The 21,766-nt window shown below is 41.3% G+C and overlaps 1 protein-coding gene across 6 annotated transcripts in view; it reads left to right on the top strand.

Annotated features, from left to right (window-relative positions):
- LOC106583288 (SPRY domain-containing protein 3) overlaps positions 1 to 21,766 on the top strand; it is a 98,066-nt gene that overhangs the window by 29,443 nt on the left and 46,857 nt on the right. For all 6 annotated transcript variants that reach the window (XM_045705076.1, XM_045705075.1, XM_014167268.2 and 3 more), the window contains 2 exons: positions 14,422 to 14,557; positions 14,879 to 15,067. In XM_045705076.1, the coding sequence (XP_045561032.1) occupies positions 14,422 to 14,557; positions 14,879 to 15,067 (325 nt within the window). The remainder of the gene's footprint in view (positions 1 to 14,421; positions 14,558 to 14,878; positions 15,068 to 21,766) is intronic.

Below are 21,766 nucleotides of genomic sequence, written 5' to 3'. Positions count from 1 at the left end.
CTTTACAAGTATTCTTTATTAGCCCAGCACTGCCGTTTTTAAGGATGTGCGTATGACCACAAACTTTTCTGTAGATAGTATTTCCTTTTCATATGACGCACCTCCATTTGTGTGTCGATCTGAGATGACAAATCGAAATGAAGAGGATTTTAACCTCCATAAGACATTTGAATTCACAACGGAAGATTATGCCCGCGTTATAACACTTTGTTTGACAATCATGTTGATCCAGTTAAACAACAGATTCACTACAAAAGAGACTGAAACACCTATATGACAGAGGGACTCATCTGCATCTCCACGCTGTCACTTTGAATGACTATTTGGGCAAGAAACTGATTCCATGAGGCCTTAGAATCCAGAAGGCACCCACAATCTGCAGAGACAATGAGACTTTGTGACCGGTGGTGCTAAATATCGAACAAATGCTCATTTGTGTTCATGGCTCGCATTTTTCATGGATGGATTATGTGAGAAGATACAAGCGGTGAGATTACAACTGCACGCCTCAATAACTGACCCAGAGAAACTCACAAGTATGGAAAGCACACTTCTGAAATTCAAGACTGACCTGGAGTAGGACATCAGAGCGAGAAAGATAAAGGAATTCGATCGACACGCCAATGACTATAAACAGAACGAGGTGTATCTGGGGAGAGGGAATCCCCAGCGAGGCCGTAGACAAACGAGCAGTGGCGTCAGAGACAACCAACGACAGGCTACCCCACCACCGCACTCGAGTGCATCTTCTCTTGATGCAGATCTGGATTACAGCTATGATTCCTATGGTAGTGGAGATTTTTTAGGATAGAAGCGAGGGGGAAGAGAAAACCCTCAATGGCCCAAGAGGGGTCAGCAGCCCCACGGACTAAATGCGCACCTCAGCAGCTTGTAGGCTATGCGTGGAAGCCAGGAGATGCTAAACATATTTATGTTCATTAACGGTCAATTACCATGAGACCAGCAGTCATGACAATTACCAGCTGACAACATTTCATGACCGCCACAGCCCTAATCATTATAAAACACCCAGGTTTGTTTGGGGCTGATGAAAAAGCAGCCAGTTTGTAAAAATGGTTCTCTATTCTATTTGTCTTTTTGGATGTTTCTTGGAGCATTGCTATATCAATATGGTTTCTTGTAGGGATGCACAATATATCGGTGAACATATTGGAATCGGCCGATATTAGCTAAAAATGTCTACGCCATATGTCTAGTTTAACGCCGACGTTAAAAACCGATGTCAAAGCTACCATGCATACCTATATAACGTAGGTACGTGATGTAAAATGTTGCGCTACACGTGCAAAACAATTCCTAACCTAGCCCACACAATGTCTGCTGTGTGGATCGAGCAGTCATTTGAAAGATTAAGACATTTTCAGCGAGGCAACTCAAAGGCGAAATCCATTAAAGCCAAGATAATGGAATTAATTTCCCTTGACAATCAACTGTTCTCTGTCGTGGGTGATGTTGGCTTTCGCCGACTGGTCGAGCACCGGTACACACTACCAAGTGCGCTATTTTTCAAATGTTGCCCTACCGGAGTTACACAGTAATAGTGTCACTGCTATTAGCTTCACGACATACATACTATGGAACGCCGTTTGGGTCTTTGTGTGTCAAAAAAGATACAGTAGCACTGTCAAAGCTGTACAAAAAAGTCTGCAAACACCGGCCACGAACGATGTGTTTACACGATGTGTTTACAATACCGCGTTGGTAATAAAGCATAATTTGTTTGACCGCAACTTCTGCAGTAGCTAACTTTAGCTTGGTACCTAGCTAGCACCAATAAAACGAGCCTGAAAACAATGACCAGTAGAAACTGCAGTCATTTTCATTATTCTTAGCAATGATTTAGGAATCCTTGTAAGTATTAGCTAGGTTTCCACTTGTTGTTCGCCTATTGAAATTGATTAGCTAGCCAGCTACTTAATCCTGTTGGGGCTAGGGGGCAGTATTTGCACGGCCGGATAAAAAACGTACCCGATTTAAACTGGTTACTACTCTTGCCCAGAAACGAGAATATGCATATAATTAGTAGATTTGGATAGAAAACACTCTAAAGTTTCTAAAACTGTTTGAATGGTGTCTTTGAGTATAACAGAACTCATATGGCAGGCCAAAATCTGAGAAGATTCTATATGGGAAGTGCCCTGTCTGACCATTTCTTGGCCTTCTGTGGCATCTCTATCGAAAATACAGCATCTCTGCTGTAATGTGACATTTTCTAAGGCTCCCATAGGCTCTCTGAAGGCGCCAGAAAGTGGAATGAGATCTCTGCTCTCTCTGGGCTAGGTACAGGAGCGCTGTTTGTGAGTGGTCAGGCTGGTGGCTCAGAGACAGGAGATGCGCGGCCCCGAGAAGTGGCCATGTTTTTCTTTCAGCATTTGAACGAAAACAACGTTGCCCGGTTGGAATATTATCGCTATTTTACGAGAAAAATAGCATAAAAATGGATTTTAAACAGCGTTTGAAGTACGGTAATGGAATATTTTGAATTTTTTTGTCACGAAATGCGCTCGCGCGTCACCCTTCGGATACTGACCTGAACGCACTAACAAAACGGAGGTATTTGAATAGAACTATGGATTATTTGGAACCAAAACAACATTTGTTGTTGAAGTAGAAGTCCTGGGAGTGCATTCTGACGAAGAACAGCAAAGGTAATCCAATTTTTCTAATAGTAATTCTGAGTTTAGTGAGCCCCAAACTTGGTGGGTGTCAAAATAGCTAGCCGTGATGGCCGAGCTATATACTCAGAATATTGCAAAATGTGCTTTCGCTGAAAAGCTATTTTAACCTGTCTGGGCAAACGTCCCACCCTAGTCAACAGCCAGTGGAATCGCGTCGCGTGAAATACAAAACCTCATAAATGCTATAACTTCAATTTCTCAAACATATGACTATTTTACACCATTTTATAGATGCACCTCTCCTGAATCGAACCACGTTGTCCGATTTCAAAAAGGCTTTACAGCAAAAGCAAAACATTAGATTATGTTAGGAGAGTACCCTGCCAAAACAAATCACACTGCCATTTTCAAAGCAACTAGATGCATCACAAATACCCAAAACACAGCTAAATGCAGCACTAACCTTTGACAATCTTCATCAGATGACACTCCTAGGACATCATGTTACACAATACATGCATTTTTTTGTTCGATAAAGTTCATATTTATATATAAAAACAGCATTTTACATCGGCGCGTGACGTTCAGAAAATATTTTCCCTCAAATGTTTCCGGTGAATCAGCGCTACAATTTACAAAATTACTATTCGATATATTGTCATTCAAAGAATTATAGATTAACACCTCGTGAATGCAACCGCATTGCCAGATTTAAAAATAACTTGGAAATCACACTTTGCAATAAACGACGTGGTATGCTCAGAAAAATAGGCTAGGCGATACATGTTAGAAACATCTTGGAACCATCTAAAATCAAAAATACTATTGTAAATATTCCCTTACCTTTGATTATCTTCATCAGAAGGCACTTCCAGGAATCCCAGGTCCACAACAAATGTAGTTTTGTTCGAAAAAGTTAATAATTTATCTCCCAATAGTTCCTTCTTGTTAGCGCATCCGAAGGCTACTCATAATGTACTGAAGCGCGCGGGACTTGTCATCACGAATGTGCAAAAAAAATATATTTACGTTCGTTCAAACATGTCAAACGTTGTATAACATAAATCTTTAGGGCCTTTTTCAACCAGAGCTTCAATAATATTCAAGGCGGACGATTCCATTGTCTTACTAAACGTTTCGGGAAAAAAAAGGGTTCCCATGGGCGCCTGCGTCATAGTAGTAATAGCCCTCCCCCTGTGACCAACTTCCCAAGCCTCTCTTTGGGTCAGTTTCTACCATAGAAGACTCAAACCACTTTGTAAAGACTGTCGACATCTAGTGGAAGCCTTAGGAAGTGCTAAATGATTAATAAGTCCCTGTGTGTTTCAATGGCAAAGGTTTGAAGTGATTCCACACATCAGATTTCCATTTCCTGTTACGATTTGTCTCAGGGTTTTGACTGCCATATGAGTTCTGTTATACTCACAGACACCATTCAAACAGTTTTAGAAACTTTAGAGTGTTTTCTATCCAAATCTACTAATTATATGCATATTATAGTTACTGGGCAGGAGTAGTAACCAGATTAAATCGGGTGCGTTTTTTATCCGGCCGTGTAAATACTGCCCCCTACCCCCAACAGGTTAAAATCTGACACCGCGATTGCATAAAGGAGTTCTGTATCTATAATTCTTAAAATAATTTATGTATTTTGTCAACGTTTATCGTGAGTAATTTAGTAAATTCACCGGAAGTTTTCGGTGGGTATGCTAGTTCTGAACATCACATGCTAATGTAAAAAGTTGTTTTTTGATATAAATATGAACTTGATTGAACAAAACATGCATGTATTGTATAACATAATGTCCTAGGAGTGTCATCTGATGAAGATCATCAAAGGTTAGTGCTGCATTTAGCTGTGGTTTTGGTTTTTGTGACATATGCTTGCTTTGAAAATGGCTGTGTGATTATTTTTGGCAGGGTACTCTCCTGACATAATCTAATGTTTTGCTTTCGCTGTAAAGCCTTTTTGAAATCGGACAATGTGGTTAGATTTACGAGAGTCTTGTCTTTAAAATGGTGTAAAATGGTCATATGTTTGAGAATTTGAAGTTATAGCATTTTTGAGGTATTTGTATTTCGCGCCACGCGATTCCACTGGCTGTTGACTAGGGTGGGACCCAAACATCCCACCTAGCCCATAGAAGTTAATGAAAGCCTATCCAACATAATCCAGGTAGAGTCAGGAATTCCCTAGGCTAGCTGTCTAGGCCCTTTACTTTTTTCAATCTTTACTAATAACATGCCACTGGCCTTGAGTAAAGCCAGTGTGGCTATGTATGCGGATGACTCAACACTATACACGCCCACTATAATGGCGCCGGAGGGGATGGCTGCCGTTTTACGTGCACCTAACCAACTGTGCTATTTTGGTACTTTTTTCGCGTTGTTTATAACACACTATCTACCGAGAGAGTTCTCATCTATATTATTCGTAGCTGTCTATTTACCACCACAAACTGATTCTGGCACTAAGACCACACTCAACGAGCTTTATAAGCAAACAAGAAAATGCTTATCCAGAAGCTGCGCTCCTAGTGGCCGGAGACTTCAATGCAGGCAAACTTAAATCCGTTTTACGTCATTTCTACCAGCATGTCACATGTGAAACCAGAGGGGAAAACCCCAGAAATCGTAGACCCATGGGTCCCCAGATCCTTAAAATTCTACAGCTGCACAATCGAGAGCATCCTGACTGGTTGCTCACCGCCTGGTATGGCAACTGCTTGGCATCTGACCGCAAGGCGCTACAGAGGTTAGTGAGTACGGCCCAGTACATCACTGGGACCAAGTTTCATGCCCCCCCATTTGTTTTTACACTGCTGCTACTCACTATTTATTACCTATTCATAGTCACTTCACCCCTACCAACATGTACAAATTATCTCGATTAACCTGTACCCCTGCACATTGACTCGGTATCCCCTGTATATAGCCTCATTATTGTAACAATGGTGCCGGAGAAGAAGGCTGACATTTTACATGTCCCAACCGATTGTAATTTTGTTTGTTTATTTGCCTGGTTTGTAACACATTTTTTATAAAAAATTACAGGCAACATCCACACTGAGCTAAAAGGCTAGAGCTGCTGCTTTCAAGGAGCAGGACTCTAACCCGGAAGCTTATAAGAAATCTCGCTATGCCCTCCGACGAACCATGAAACAGGCAAAGTGTCAATACAGGACTAAAATCGAATCGTACGACACCGGCTCTGACACTCGTCAGATGTGGCAAGGCTTGCAAACCATTACAGACTACAAAGGGAAGCACAGCCGAGAGCTGCCCAGTGACACGAACGTACCAGACAAGCTAAACTACTTCTATGCTCGCTTCGAGGCAAATAACACTGAAACATGCATGAGAGCACCAGCAGTTCCGGAAGACTGTGTGATCACTCTCTCCGCAGCCAATGTGAGTAAGACCTTTAAACAGGTCAACATTCACAAGATCGCAGGCCCAGACAAATTACCGGGACGTGTACTGCGAGCATGCGCTGACCAATTGGCAAGTGTCTTCACTGATATTTTCAACCTCTCCCTGTCCGAGTCTGTAATACCAACATGTTTTAAGCAGACCACAATAGTGCCTGTACTCAAGAACACTAAGGTAACCTGCCTAAATGACTACCGACCCGTAGCACTCACGTCTGTAGCCATGAAGTGCTTTGAAAGGCTGGTCATGGCTCACATCAACACCATTATCCCAGAAACCCTATAACCTGGGACTAAACACCTCCCTCTGCAACTGGATCCTGGACTTCCTGACGGGCTACCCCCAGGTGGTAAGGGTAGGTAACAACACATCCGCCACGCTGATCCTCAACACAGGGGCCCCTCATTGGTGTGTGCTCAGTTCACTCATGACTGCACGTCCAGGCACGACGCCAACACCATCATTAAGTTTGCCGATGACACAATAGTGGTATGCCTGATCACCGACAACGACGAGACAGCCTATAGGGAGGTGGTCAGAGACCTGGCCATGTGGTGCCAGGACAACAAGCTCTCCCTCAACGTGATCAAGACAAAGAAGATGATTGTGGACTACAGGAAAAAGAGGACTGAGCACGCCCCCATTCTCATTGACTCCAGCCAGCCTAGTCATAGACTGTTCTCTCTGCTACTGCACGGCAAGCGGTACCGGAGCGCCAAGGTCCAAGAGGCTTCTAAACTGCTTCTACCCCCAAGCCATAAGACTCCTGAACATCTAATCAAATGGCTACCAAGACTATTTGCATTGCTCGCCCCCTCTTTTACACTGCTGCTACTCACTGTTGTTATCATCTATGCATAGTCACTTTAATAACTCTACCTACGTGTACATATTACCTCAACTAACCGGTGCCCCCACACATTGACTCTGTACCGGTACCAACCCTGTATATAGTCTCGTTATTGTTATTTTACTGCTGCTCTTTAATGACTTGTTTTATTTGTTCTTCTAATCTTCTTATTTCTTCTTCTAATTTAAACTGCATTGTTGGTTAAGGGCTCGTAGGTAAGCATCTCACGGTAAGGTTGTATTCGGTGCATGTGACAAATAAGTTTTGATTAGAAGTTTTTACCACAGCGAGTGAAATCACCGCAACACTTAATAAAGAGCTGCAGTGAGTTTCAGAATGGGAAGCAAGGCTTAAATTAGTCCTAAATATATAAAAAAAACTAAGAGCATTGTATTTGGGACAAATCATTCACTAAACTAAAACTCAACTGAATCTTGTATTACATCATGTGGAAAATGAGACAGTTGAGTGACTAAACTGCTTGGAGTAGCCCTGGATTGTCAACTGTCATGGTCAAAACATGTTTATACAACAGTAGCTATGGGGAGAAGTCTGTCCATAATAAAGCGCTGCTCTGCCTTTTTAACAACTCTATCAACAATGCAGGTCCAACAGGCTCTAGTTTTGTCGCACCTACAGTGGTTGCTCCACTAAACGTTTTGCTATTATGCTGCTGGACAGAGGTAATTTGTGGTTTAGTACGGTACCCTGCATCACCACTTCATTGCTCCAGACCAGCGCAAGGGGGAGTTGGAGCACTGATTATGCTTTTGGGTCCTACCATGTCTCTAACTGACAATGAATGGGCTACATAAACCTAAATAGAAACTGATAATTGTGCACGACTTCAGTATTACTTACTAAAACTGTTGTTACACTAAGGTTATTCTTTTATTTTGTTAGGATTATTTTGGTCTTACTGTAGGCCACTCCCGACCGGTCACGTTATACAGCGCCTGAGTGGTGCAACGGTCTAAGACACTGCATAGCAGTGTCATGTCTTTGGCATCAGCTGAGAAGGCACTACAGAGTTGATAAATATTAACCTCTCTGGGCTAGGCGGGACGAAATCGTCCCACCTACGCAACAGCCAGTGTAATCCCGTGGCGCGATTTTCAAATTCCTCAAAAATACAAAAACTTCAATTTTTCAAACATATGACTATTTCACAGCATTTTAAAGACAAGACTCTCCTTTATCTAACCACACTGTCCGATTTCAAAAAGGCTTTACAGCGAAAGCAAAACATTAGATTATGTCAGCAGAGTACCAAGCCAGAAATAATCAGACACCCATTTTTCAAGCTAGCATATAATGTCACAAAAACCCAGAAGACAGCTAAATGCAGCACTGACCTTTGATGATCTTCATCAGATGACAGACCTAGGACATTATGTTATACAATACATGCATGTTTTGTTCAATCAAGTTCATATTTATATCAAAAAACAGCTTTTTACATTAGCATGTGACGTTCAGAACTAGCATACCCCCCCGCAAACTTCCGGGGAATTTGCTAACAATTTACTAAATTACTCACGATAAACGTTCACAAAAAGCATAACAATTATTTTAAGAATTATAGATACAGAACTCCTCTATGCACTCGATATGTCCGATTTTAAAATAGCTTTTTGGTGAAAGCACATTTTGCAATATTCTAAGTACATAGCCCAGCCATCACGGGCTAGCTATTTAGACACCCGGCAAGTTTAGCCTTCACCAAAATCAGATTTACTATTATAAAAGTTTGATTACCTTTTGTTGTCTTCGTCAGAATGCACTCCCAGGACTGCTACTTCAATAACAAATGTTGGTTTGGTCCAAAATAATCCATCGTTATATCCGAATAGCGCCGTTTTGTTCGTGCGTCCCAGACACTATCCGAAATGGTAAATCAGGGTCGCGCGCATGGCGCAATTCGTGACAAAAAAATTCTAAATGTTCCATTACCGTACTTCGAAGCATGTCAGCCGCTGTTTAAAATCAATTTTTATGCAATTTATCTCGTAAAAAAGCGATAATATTCTGACCGGGAATCTCCTTTTTGGCAAACAGAGGAAAAATCACAAAGACGGGGGCGGCCAGGGCACGCGCCTAAGCCCACAGTCCCTTGATCGGCCACTTGAGAAAGGCGATAATGTGTTTCAGCCTGGGGCTGGGATGACGACTTTCTGTTTTTTTCCCGGGCACTGAGCGCCCATGGAAGACGTAGGAAGTGTCACGTTAGAGCAGAGATCCTTTGTAAAAGATAGAGATGGCAAAGAAGTTCAAGAAATGGTCAGACAGGCCACTTCATGTAAAGGAATCTCTCAGGTTTTGACCTGCCATTTGAGTTCTGTTATACACAGACACCATTCAAACAGTTTTAGAAACTTTGGAGTGTTTTCTATCCAAAGCCAATAATTATATGCATATTCTAGTTACTGGGCAGGAGTAGTAACCAGATTAAATCGGGTACGTTTTTTTATCCAGCCGTGTCAATACTGCCCCCTAGCCCTAACAGGTTAACAATTGATATGCTAATCGTTTGCACATGAACGCTCACTCATTCGGAAACAATTGCAATCAATATATATATTTACGCTCAGTGTGTTGTCGTGATCTTTGTTGGAGAGTTTCGTCCTCTCTCTCTCTCTCTCTCGGTTAGAATGGATATTTCAAAGCGACATTCATTAATGTCGTTATAGAATGAATGTTTCGTCGGTCTTCGCGTTCAATGACACCAAATTTCTAGCTGCAGACTAGTAACTAATATCAAAGACTTGTTATTATTCTGTCGGTATCGATAGTCTAAAGTTTAACCACATGGTATGGTTAAAGTTCAGTAGAGGAATGCATGGTCAAACCTTGGCTCTCTCTCTTCTCGAGGTAAGCTGGTCTAAAGAAAGTCACCCTGGGTGGGGCTTATATACTGAACGTAGAAAAGGCTGTCACATGACGCCTTGTCCTGTCTGTGTCCCTGGGGGCGTGCCGATGACTTAGTTAAGCTTTGAACAGAAATACAATTCTCTCACATTAACATCAGTACATAGCATCTGAACATATTCCAAATAGGTTTATCCTTATCAATTGCATACAACCATTTAGATGTAAGTCTTATAGCTGAGGCTATTATATAAACATTATTATGGTAATATGGCAATATTGTTTCTCATGAGTTGTCATAAAAATTGTACCAAGCGGACCAGTTCCTAGCTGGATTCTTCACCGATCTTTTATACCTTCTCCAGAACCTAAATGTCGTTCGGTTCTCCACTCCTGTGAGGTGGAAGAATCCTTTGTTCTCTATACGAAACCCACTCTGTCTCCGCCTTCACACAGCCTTGTGTCAGAAGTATAGAGGTCGGGGGATGGTGCATAGAAAACCCAGAGTGCAACGTCATGACAGCAGTGCAAGCTGTTTTGCTACAGATGCTGGTTCAATACCCGTGCCGCCCTCGACTGGGAGACCCATGAGATGATTGTAGGTTTTTGGTTTCCCTCCCTCTAAAAACAGAAATAAATCATTATAAATAACAAACTGGCTTTATTTACAAATTAGTAACAATGTCTCACGCCATGGTCAAGAATGGCCTTTTTCTCGCTCATTTTACGTTATTTGAAAACGAAGTAATCTCCAAAATATTGTTATTTTTTAAACAAAGCTTATTATTATTATTATTATTATTATTAATTTAGAATGATATAAAACCATGTTGGATATTCTCACAGATATATTATTAACCCTGTTATTAACATAACAATATATATTGGTCATATTGTTCATGGCTCCCACGTGGCGCACAATGGGATTGCCTTGCAGTTCTCCAGCTGTGTCCACTGAAAGCATGCAAGGTTCAAGGCACGAGGGTTGGGGGCAAGGGATGGGCCGCAGAGCCACGCACATAAGACCAACCTAGCCCATGGGGAGGGGGAGGAGAAAGGGCGAGGGGAGGGGGGGGGGGTAGACCCCCACCCTGCCATACTGGCAACACTTTAACCTCTATGGGCTAGTTGGGACGCTAGCGTGCCACCCGTGGTGCACTCCATCAACAGCAGGTGCATTTCAAGAGCGGCAAATTTGAATCCAAATAAATGTCAAAATTCAAATTTTTCAAACATACAACTATTTTACACCCTTTGAAAGATAAACATCTCCTTAATCTAACCACGTTTTACGATTTCAAAAAGGTTTTACGGCGAAAGCATAAATTTAGAGTATGTTAGGACAGTACATTTACAAGAGTTGTGTGTAATGTTTTGTCAATTCAAAGACAGGGTCACCAAAACCATAAAACCAGCTAAAATGATGCACTAACCTTTTACAATCTCCATCAGATGACACTCCTAGGACATTATGTTAGACAATGCATGCATTTTTAGTTCTATCAAGTTCATATTTATATCCAAAAACAGCGTTTTACTATGGCATTGATGTTGAGGAAATCGTTTCCCTCCAATAACCGGCAGTCAAGTCAGCGTCACAAATTAAATAATTAAAATTAGAAAACATTGGTAAAATATTATATTGTCATTTAAAGAATTATAGATTTACATCTCTTGAACGCAATCAACTTGCCAGATTTAAAAATAACCTTACTGGGAAATCACACTTTGCAATAATCTGAGCACTGCGCCCAGAAAAATACGTGTTGGGATACAGACTAGACGTCATGTTGGGGAGATCTAAAATCGAAAATACTATGTAAATAATCCATTACCTTTGATTCTCTTCATCAGATGTCACTTCCAGGTATCACAGGTCCATAACGAATGTAGTTTTGTTCAAAAAAGCTCATCATTTATGTCCAAAAATCTCCGTCTTGTTAGCACATGATCTAAGCCAGCCGGACTTCTCGTCATGAACGAGGGGAAAAAATATATTTACGTTCGTTCAAACATGTCAAACGTTGTATAGCATAAATCATTAGGGCCTTTTTTAACCAGAACATGAATAATATTCAAGGTGGACGAATGCATACTCTTTTATAACGTATTGGAACGAGGGTACCCAACATGAACTCGCCCGCCAGGTGTCTAATGGGCTATCATCGTTCCATGGCTCTTGTTCGGTCAGATCTCCCTCCAGAAGACTCAAAACACTTTGTAAAGGCTGGTGACATCTAGTGGAAGCAATAGGAAGTGCCAAAATATTCCTCAGCCCCTGTGTTTTTCAATGGGATAGGTTTAAAGGTAATACAACACATCAGGTATCCACTTCCTGTCAGAAAATGTCTCAGGGTTTTGCCTGCCAAATGAGTTCTGTTATACTCACAGACACCATTCAAACAGTTTTAGAAAATTTAGGGTGTTTTCTATCCATATGTAATAAGTATATGCATATTCTAGTTACTGGGTAGGAGTGGTAACCAGATTAAATCGGGTATGTTTTTTTATCCAGCCGTGTCAATACTGCCCCCTAGCCCTAACAGGTTAAGGGGCATTGCACTAATAATGGCGCTGACTAGGGAAACGTTCCCTCTGTTCTTAGTGCCAGTCTGCATGTTCAAACTAAAACAATGTAACTAATAATGGCATCTTTATGCATTCGTTAATAAAATAATGATAAAAATACGCATTCAAAATGCCAATGTTTATTTAGTTATGGATCTATAACGAATTATTATGGGAATAAATATCAATGAATTACAGAAATGTCCTCCAATCCTCTATGTAATTATTGGCGTCACGTCATTTTTTTCGATATACTGTAGACCTTTCGTAGGAGACATGAGTCTCACTAGTGTTGAGTAATGTGCTGTTAAAAGTGGTGTAGGTCTTACTTATTTCAAGAGCATATTGAAGTTAGAAGCAATAGGATTTGAAGCAGTAGCCTACAACTATTTTAGCAGCATTTTGCGCTGCTCTGAGACAAGCATGGGGACTGGTCTTGATAAATCAATGAGATTTTTATTTTCACTGAATCTCCGTTTGGGTATTGGTTAGTCTAGAATTAGAAAATGAGGGTTTAGAAATGTAACCTTTTTTTTACTAGGCAAGTCAATAAGAACAAATTCTTATTTATAAGGACAGCCTACTCCTTCCTCTCCGTCTGGGAATTGAACCCCGGTCTCCCTCATGCCCGCACGACACAGGGATTCTTTAGCTAAATAGCCCAGTACTGTACTCCCAACCGTCACGTTGTACAGCGCCATATTTTCCGTTCCATCCTAACGGAAACCCTGAGTGTTCTTCGTTTTTCCTAGAATAGAAACACCATAATTTTAATCTAATTAATTAAGCAAGTACCAGTCAAAAGTTTGGACACACCTACTCATTCCAGGGTTTTTTCTTTATTTTGACTATTTTCTACATTGTAGAATAATAGTGAAGACATCACAACTATGAAATAACACACATGGAATCAGTGAAGAACAATTTTTTTTTACAAGGACAGCCTACTCCTTCCTCCCCTTTGGGGAATTGAACCCCGGTCTCCCGTGTGCCTGCATTCTCTAGTACAGCCACTATTGAAGGCTGTCAAATGCTTCTCAAAGATGCCCCCCGGTGGTCAAACTGGCACTAACTAGCATTAATGATACCAGTGGTTCACACTTAAATAACGTGCCATAGAATTCTGCGGCACCATGCAAGCTGTGCTGCAGTACGCTGCAACTTTTAAAGGACAAACCACTTTAGACTACTGTCCAGTCGTGTAGTCAGGTGCCACAAAGAAGGACCTCTGAAAATTACAATTGTCGAGGAACAAGGCAGCACTACTGGACCTTAAATGTAAATGGGGAGCTAACATGAATAATATGCATGTAATTCTCTCATGGCTCAAAGTGGAGGAGGTTGACTTCATCATTACTTGTTTTTGTAAGAAGTGTTGACATGCTGAATGTACACCCATGCATACCCCACAAGACATGCCACCAAAGGTCTCTTCAGAATCCCCAAGTCAAGAACAGACTATAGGAGGTGCACAGTACTACATAGAGCCATGGCTACATGGACCTTTATTCCACATCAGGTAACTGATATAAAAATACACCTTATGGAACACCGGGGACTGTGAAGACACACACACATACACATGATAAGACACACACTCTACAAACACGTACAGATGGATGTTGTATTGTAAATATGTGATAGTAGAGTAGTGGCCTAAGGGAACACACTACATGTATTGGGTAAAGTGTTATGTAATGTCATGTAATATTTTAAACTGTATATACCTGTCTTAATGTTGCTGGACGGCAGGAAGAGTAATGGGGATCCTTAATAAATACAAAGTGTAAGGTGCTGGAGTACTGAAAACAACAGGGTTTCCAATAATTCTTTATTACTTGTTAAACAAAATCTCTCTCTGAGCAATTGTGTTAGTATAAAATAATATACTTTTCAATATTTTTGGCGCATGCAACATAGCTCAGTATTTGTGTTATTTATTTTAGACAGTCTGTTTTGCTCATTTTGTATCAAGTGTGCCAATAATTATGGACCTGACTGTATATAGCTGACCGAGCTGTGGCTCAGCCAGCACCCTCACTTCTCACCTCTGGCAATCCACAGGCTGTACAATGGGAACACTATTGGACAGCAGTTTGGTCCCAAGTGTAACCGTGGCGATCGTATTGGCTGTGGGATCTACCTAGAGGCATTCGAGGATGGACAAACGACGGTCTTCTTCACCAAAAATGGAAAAGAAGTAAGCTAAGATTTTAGTCTCTTTCACACACGTATGCCTACTACATACAATCATGCTCTTGCTGTCATTTGAAAAAGATTACTGCACCTCCCTCTGGTATTCATATGTTCTATGATATGTAACAATGAATGCAGATTGCGCCACATATCAGAGATGGGAGTCTCAATTTTGTAGTCTTACTCTCGAGACCACATACTGTACATGCAGTCAGGGTCAAGGGTCTGGTCTTAGTCTGGGTCTAGTACTCAATGGTCCTGGACTGGTCCAGACTCAGTCTCTGTCACCCATATGACATATTAGTAACATTGTGTTTGCGTTTAGGTGGGCACGGTGGTGGTCCCAGCGTCTCCAGAGGCGCTCTACCCGGCCGTGGGGATGCACTCCCTGGGGGAGGCGGTGCAGCTGGACCTGCAAGCGGAGTGGGGGATGGAGAAGGAAGACGGACTGATGATAGTGGACAGCCACGAGGACGAGTGGGGGCGTCTCCATGACGTCAGGGTCACCGGCTCGGTAAGGTCCTGGCTTTGCCTGTTGTCTACTTCATACATAATTAATGTTATTCACATAGTCTTCTTCTGGTGATTACATTACACCTCATCTGCTCAACATATACAAGATGTAAATTGTGTATTACTATGAATAACATCCTTTGTATGAAGAGAGAGGGTATGGTTAAGTTCCAATGTCCATACTAGTATACCACTTAGAATGCATGCCGAATACTTTGCTTCATTCAAGTAGTATGCCAGTGTGGATATCGGAAATAGTCCTTATATGTTTGTATCTGTGTTTCTGTCTGTGTGTGTTTGAATGTTGGTGTCTGTTGGTAACTGCTGAGTGGATACCTGCCTGGTGGTGTTTGGCAATGGCATGCTTGCTGAAGGCAGCAGTTACTCTTGCTCTGTGAAAACAGCCTTCATACTGTCATGACGTTGCCCTCTTTGGGTTTTCTATGCACCATCCCCCTACCTCTGTCTCCCACACCCAGGCTCTGTGAGAGCAGTCGTAAATTCCTAAAGAGAATGTCCTGCCTCATGGCCACAGTATGGAGACACAGTGGGTTTCATAGAAAGAACCAAGGAGTTCTTCCACCTCACAGGACTGGAGAACTGAACGACAGTTATGTTCTGGAGAAGGTATAAAAGATCGGTGAAGAATCCAGCAACGAACTGGTCCGTTTGGTACAATTTTGTGAAGCTCATGAGAGACAATACGGCCACATTACCATGGCGCTGTTTATATAATAGCCTCAGTTGTGAGACTGACATCTAATGGTTGTATAAAATGAATGAATAAGGATAAAGCTATTTGGAATATGTTGGGATGCTTGTAAGATGTTAATTTGCGAGAATTGTATTTCTGTTTAAAGTTTCACCAAGTCATCGGCACGCCCCCATGAACAGATGGGACCTGGCGTCATGAGACAGCCTTTTTCTGTTATTCCGAATATAACCCCCACCCAGGGTTTCTATCACCAGACCAGCTTACCTCGATAACGAGAGGGCCGAGGTTTGACCATGCATTCCTCTTTCTGAACTTTGACCATACCACGTGGTTAAACTCTTAGACTATCGATACCGACAGAATAAGAACAAGTCTTTGATATTAATTACTAGTCTGCTGCTAGGAATTCGGTATCATTGAACGCGAAGACCGACGAAACATCTGTTCTATAACGACATTAATGAATGTCACTTTGAAATATCCATTCTAACCGAGAGAGAGAGGGAGAGCGAGAGAACGCGAGGACAAACTCTCCAACAGAACGAACTTTTCAACAAAGATCCCGACGACACACTGAGCGTAAATATATATATTGATTGCAATTGTTCCCGAATGAGTGAGTGTTTATGTGCAAAGTATTAGCATTTCAATTGTTATAATTATCAACCCTTTTGTCTAACAAGCCGCCATGCCGGTTTAGCCCACTAGGGCACATTCCTCTATCATTTCTTTGTAACGATATCTACTGTTTGTTATGCATTTCTGTGAATTACTGAGTTAGTAAGTAAATGATTTTAAGACAATTGATGTATGGATGACTCATAGTGAAGACTGGGTTCGTGCAGATAACCAACAATTTACGACGTTTGGAATGAGACTGACGAGGTAAACGAATACATCATTAATCAGAAGACTCATAGATCAGATATTATGATATCTGAAAGTTATATTAGGAAAATTATAACTTTAATCTGAATATTTTCCTTGGTGCCCCGACTTCCTAGTTAATTACAGTTACACGATTAATCAGTTTAATCGCGTAATAATAATTACAGAGTTATTTGATAAATATGTCTTCAGTTTTAATGATGCCAAAGACACGACAATACTTTAGCTACACCTGGGATTATCTCTACACACCTGTAGATTACCAAAGTCTGTTTAAGGTGGAAAACTAAGGGGGAGGCCTGGAATGCTTGCTGCTTCAGAAGGAATTTTGATATGAGAGCATGGAGTCTTCCTTTGTTGACTGAACCCTTTACCACATCCTTCAGATCCAAGAGAAATGTCATGGGTTGTCAAGGTGTGACCTAATCATTCATATCGTTTCATAATAGTTTTCTTATTGATAACACTAATCAGTGATTTGTGGTGTTTAGTGTTGTTGTTAACCTGTGAAGGCAGGTAGCCTAGTGGTTAGAGTGTTGGGCCAGTAACTGAAGGTTGCTAGATCGAATCCCCGAGCTGACAAGGTAAAAATCTGTCGTTCTGCCCCTGAACAAGGCAGTTAACCCACTGTTCCTAGGCCGTCATTGTAAATAAGAATTTGTTCTTAATAACTGACTTCCCTAGTTAAATAAAGGTTAAATTAAAAAATATAAATTCATAAACCTTTCAGTTTGGTTGCCTGGCAACAGCAGGGCTAGACGTTTTGCGGTTAGGTTTCTAAACCCAGTTGCCCAACATCGCGAGACTTCCTGGAATGCTTGTGATGCAGATTCGGCAGACCAGACCGGGGTTTGGGGTTTATTTGTAAAATAAATAGTCTACATCTAAAGCCACAACCTAGATTCGCCCCAATGTCTTAAGTAGCTGTGCATGTTATTACGACAACCTCTTGAACGTGACAAACTGTCACGTTTTCATTTTCATCAAAAACAACTTTATATCGAAGGAGCGCCTTTGATTTGACGAAATGCACATGCCCAGTTCGGTGCGAGACGACCGTTAGACCTGGTGACGCGTTTCTGTGCATGAGCTTAGCTAGCCAACGTCGCCATCACATCGCCTACAAGCGTGATCGGGGATTTCTATTGGAGAAGCAATTACTACATACACTATGTGGACACCCCTTTAAATTTGTGAATTCGGCTTTTTCAGCCGCACCCGTTGCTGACTGGTATAAAATCGAGCACACAGCCATGCAATCTCCATAGACAAACATTGTCAGTAGAATGACCCGTACTGAAGAGCTCAGTGACTTTCAACGTGGCACCGTCATAGGATGCCACCTTTCCAAAAAGTCAGTTTGTCATATTTCTGCCATGCTAGAGCTGCCCCGGTCAACTGTAAATGCTGTTATTGTGAAGTGGAAACATCTAGGAGCAACAACGGCTCAGCCGCGAAGTGGCTGACAGAACAGGATTTTGGAATGAGATGTTCAATGGGCAGGTGTCCACATACTTTTGACCATGTAGTGTATCGTCATTCGAAACCATATTTGGTTAGGTTGACAGTAAGAGATTTCAGTTTTTTTTAAGCAGTGTTAACCTGTTATGGCTAGGGGGCAGTATTTTCACGGCTGGATAAAAAACGTACCCGATTTAATCTGATTATTACTCCTGCCCAGAAACTAGAATATGCATATAATTATTAGCTTTGGATAGAAAACACTCCAAAGTTTCTAAAACTGTTTGAATGGTGTCTGTGAGTATAACAGAACTCATTTGGCAGGCCAAAACCTGAGAAGATTCTGTACAGGAAGTACCCTGTCTGACCATTTCTTGGCCTTCTTTGTCATCTCTATCCATTACAAAGGATCTCTGCTGTTACGTGACACTTCCTACGGCTCCAATGGGCTCTCAGAGCCCGGGAAAAAGCTGAATGACGTAATTCAAAGCCCTGGCTGAAACACACGAGCGCTTTTGCTAAGTGGTCTATCAGCGGACAAAGGAATTAGGCGCGTGCCCGAGTCGACCCCATGCTGTATTTTCTTTCGTCTGTTTACCTAATTGCAGATTCCCGGTCGGAATATTATCGCTTTTTTACGAGAAAAATGGCATAAAAATTGATTTTAAACAGCGGTTGACATGCTTCGAAGTGTGGTAATGAAATATTTAGAAATCTTTTGTCACGAAATGCGCCATGCGCCCGACCCTTATTTACCATTCGGATAGTGTCTAGAACGCACAAACAAAACGCCGCTGTTGGACATAACTATGGATTATTTTGGACCAAACCAACATTTGTTATTGAAGTAGAAGTCCTGGGAGTGCATTCTGACGAAGACAACAAAAGGTAATCAAACTTTTCTAATAGTAAATCTGATTTTGGTGAGTGCTAAACTTGGTGGGTGTCTAAATAGCTAGCCCTGTGATGCCGGGCTATCTACTGAGAATATTGTAAAATGTGCTTTCACCGAAAAGCTATTTTAAAATCGGACATATCGAGTGCATAGAGGAGTTCTGTATCTATAATTCTTTAAATAATTGTTATGTTTTTTTGTGAACGTTTATCGTGAGTAATTTAGTCAATTCACCAGAGGTTTGCGGGGGGTATGCTAGTTCTGAACGTCAAATGCTAATGTAAAAAAGCTGGTTTTTTTATATAAATATGAACTTGATTGAACAAAACATGCATGCATTGTATAACATAATGTCCTAGGGTTGTCATCTGATGAAGATCATCAAAGGTTAGTGCTGCAATTAGCTGTGGTTTTGTTTTTTGTGACATTATAGGCTAGCTTGAAAAATGGGTAGTCTGATTATTTCTGGCTGGGTACTCTGCTGACATAATCTAATGTTTTGCTTTCGCTGTAAAGCCTTTTTGAAATCGGACAGTGTGGTTAGATTAACGAGAGTCTTGTCTTTAAAATGCTGTAAAATAGTCATATGTTTGAAAAATGGAAGTTTTCGGATTTTAGAGGAATTTGTATTTCGCGCCACGCCCATCATTGGATATTGGAGCAGGTGTTCCGCTAGCGGAACATCTAGATGTAAGAGGTTAAACCACAGTATTTCCTCATTAGAACTTTGTCATATCATTGGGATGATTATTTTGGGATGCTTACTTTTCTTTTTGCGAAAAAGCCGAGTGCCTGCCCGTAGGTATTTTCCCTTAGCTCATGTAAAGTGATAGGTCACTACAAAATCAGCGTGGACTCCACATTTTAATATTTGAAAATGTCTGAAAATTAACATTAAGCTCAGTGACCAAAATAACTATGTAAAACAAGTCCTTTAAAAGAATGTGGTTAAGAAAATCACTTGTTTAAGGTAAGCCACTCGAATTTGGTGAAACGTATAAATGGAACACTAGTCACTTTAATAATGCCACTTTTGGCTCAGTTGGTAGAGCATGGTGTTTGCAACGCCAGGGTTGTGAGTTCGTTTCCCAAGGGTGACCAGTACGGAGAGAAAAAAATGTATGAAATGTATGCATTCACTACTGTAAATCGCTCTGGATAAGAGCCTCTGCTAAATGACTAAAATGTAAAATGTAAAAATGTTAATAATGTACATATCTTGCATTACTCATGTCATATGTATATACTGTATTCTATACTATCTATTGCATCTTACCCTATGCGCTCTGACATTGCTCATCCATATATTTATATATTCTTATTCCATTAATTTACTTAGATTTATGTGTATTAGGTATTTGGTGTGGAATTGTTTGATATTGTTGCACTGTCAGAACTAGAAGCAGAAGCATTTTGCTACACTCGCAGTAACATCTGCTAACCATGTGTATGTGACCAATAAATTAGATTAGATTTTTTGACGTATTTTAGTTGACTGTATTGGTTTCTTCATATTAGCTTTCACTAGCCTTTTCTCTCTCTCGTTCACTCTTGCTCCCTTACTCTTTTCCTGCTGTGTCGGACCTTTTTCCTGGAATCAGTACATCTGAGACCCATTGTAGGACAGGTGGTGCCCAGCTCTGTTTGTGTGTCTTTAAATGGGTGTTGAAATGCACAGACACTTAAAGAAGTGTAGTGGTGTAGCGGCCAATAGAGCAGGGCATGCAAGGATACAGTACAGGGGGGCCAATTGGCCATTCCCTGCAGATTCAGTGTGTTGGTACAACGCAGGGCTTGAAAAGCTGCCCTCGCTCTACACAAGATATTAATAGACTAAAGATCTGAAGATTAACTTTTGACAAACAATAGGGATTTTCTGTTTTTTTTATTGCTACGATTTCATACAGAGTGAGAATGATGGTAAAAGAAATTGGGCAGGAAATGTAGACTATGAGACAGACATGGCAGGAGTCACATAGTAAGGACAGACACTCCTGTATCAGTTGGAGAATGTAGCCAGCCTCTGTACAGTAACTTTACAGTACTTGAGTGCGTAGGAGGGTATGAATGAAGTAGATGCATGACTGTATCAGAAATACTGTAAAACCGCCAATGATTAATGGCGTGAATATCAATTGTGGTTGGATGCTGTTGGTATAAAAAGGAAGGGATGCCATGGGGGCAGGATATTGACTTTACTTGGGGTAATTTTCCATGTCTCACTCAGACACACCAATTGTTAGGCTACCTCTCTCAGCAGCCGTGTGTCTTTCCCTTTTCTGTCTGTTTGATTGTCTGTCTGTCTCCCACTGTGTCCATCTCCCCGTCTGACTGTCCGTCTGTCTCTCCCTCTGTCCCGCTCTCTTTTTCCTGTCTTGGACTCTCACCCTGTCTCTCTTTCTGTCGTTCTGATGTAGATTTATGATGGGGGGGTTGTCTGTCTGGCTGTATCCATCATGAGACAGGGTGTTGGGCTGGTGTCTGACTCAGTCAGCTGAATGGCCCTGGGGCAGGCAAGGTAAACCTGCATACCTCCTTCACTTTTTAATTACAACCCCATACCGCGTCACCGCAACAGCCAAAAACCACTGTCCGTCCATTCAACTGCTGTCCGAAACCCTGTGTCCACTCCACATTGACCCTGGCAAGGGGCAATCCAAGCCACACCACTCACACACTTCCCAAATGTGGAGACAGCAGCCCATTACTTTTTTTTGGTAGGCTAAATCCAAAGCCAGAAA

The sequence above is a fragment of the Salmo salar genome, chromosome ssa22, assembly GCF_905237065.1.
Source record: "Salmo salar chromosome ssa22, Ssal_v3.1, whole genome shotgun sequence".
Taxonomy (NCBI): domain Eukaryota; kingdom Metazoa; phylum Chordata; class Actinopteri; order Salmoniformes; family Salmonidae; genus Salmo; species Salmo salar.
The sequence above is the reverse complement of the archived record's forward strand: the minus strand, read 5'-3'. Positions and strand labels throughout refer to the sequence as shown.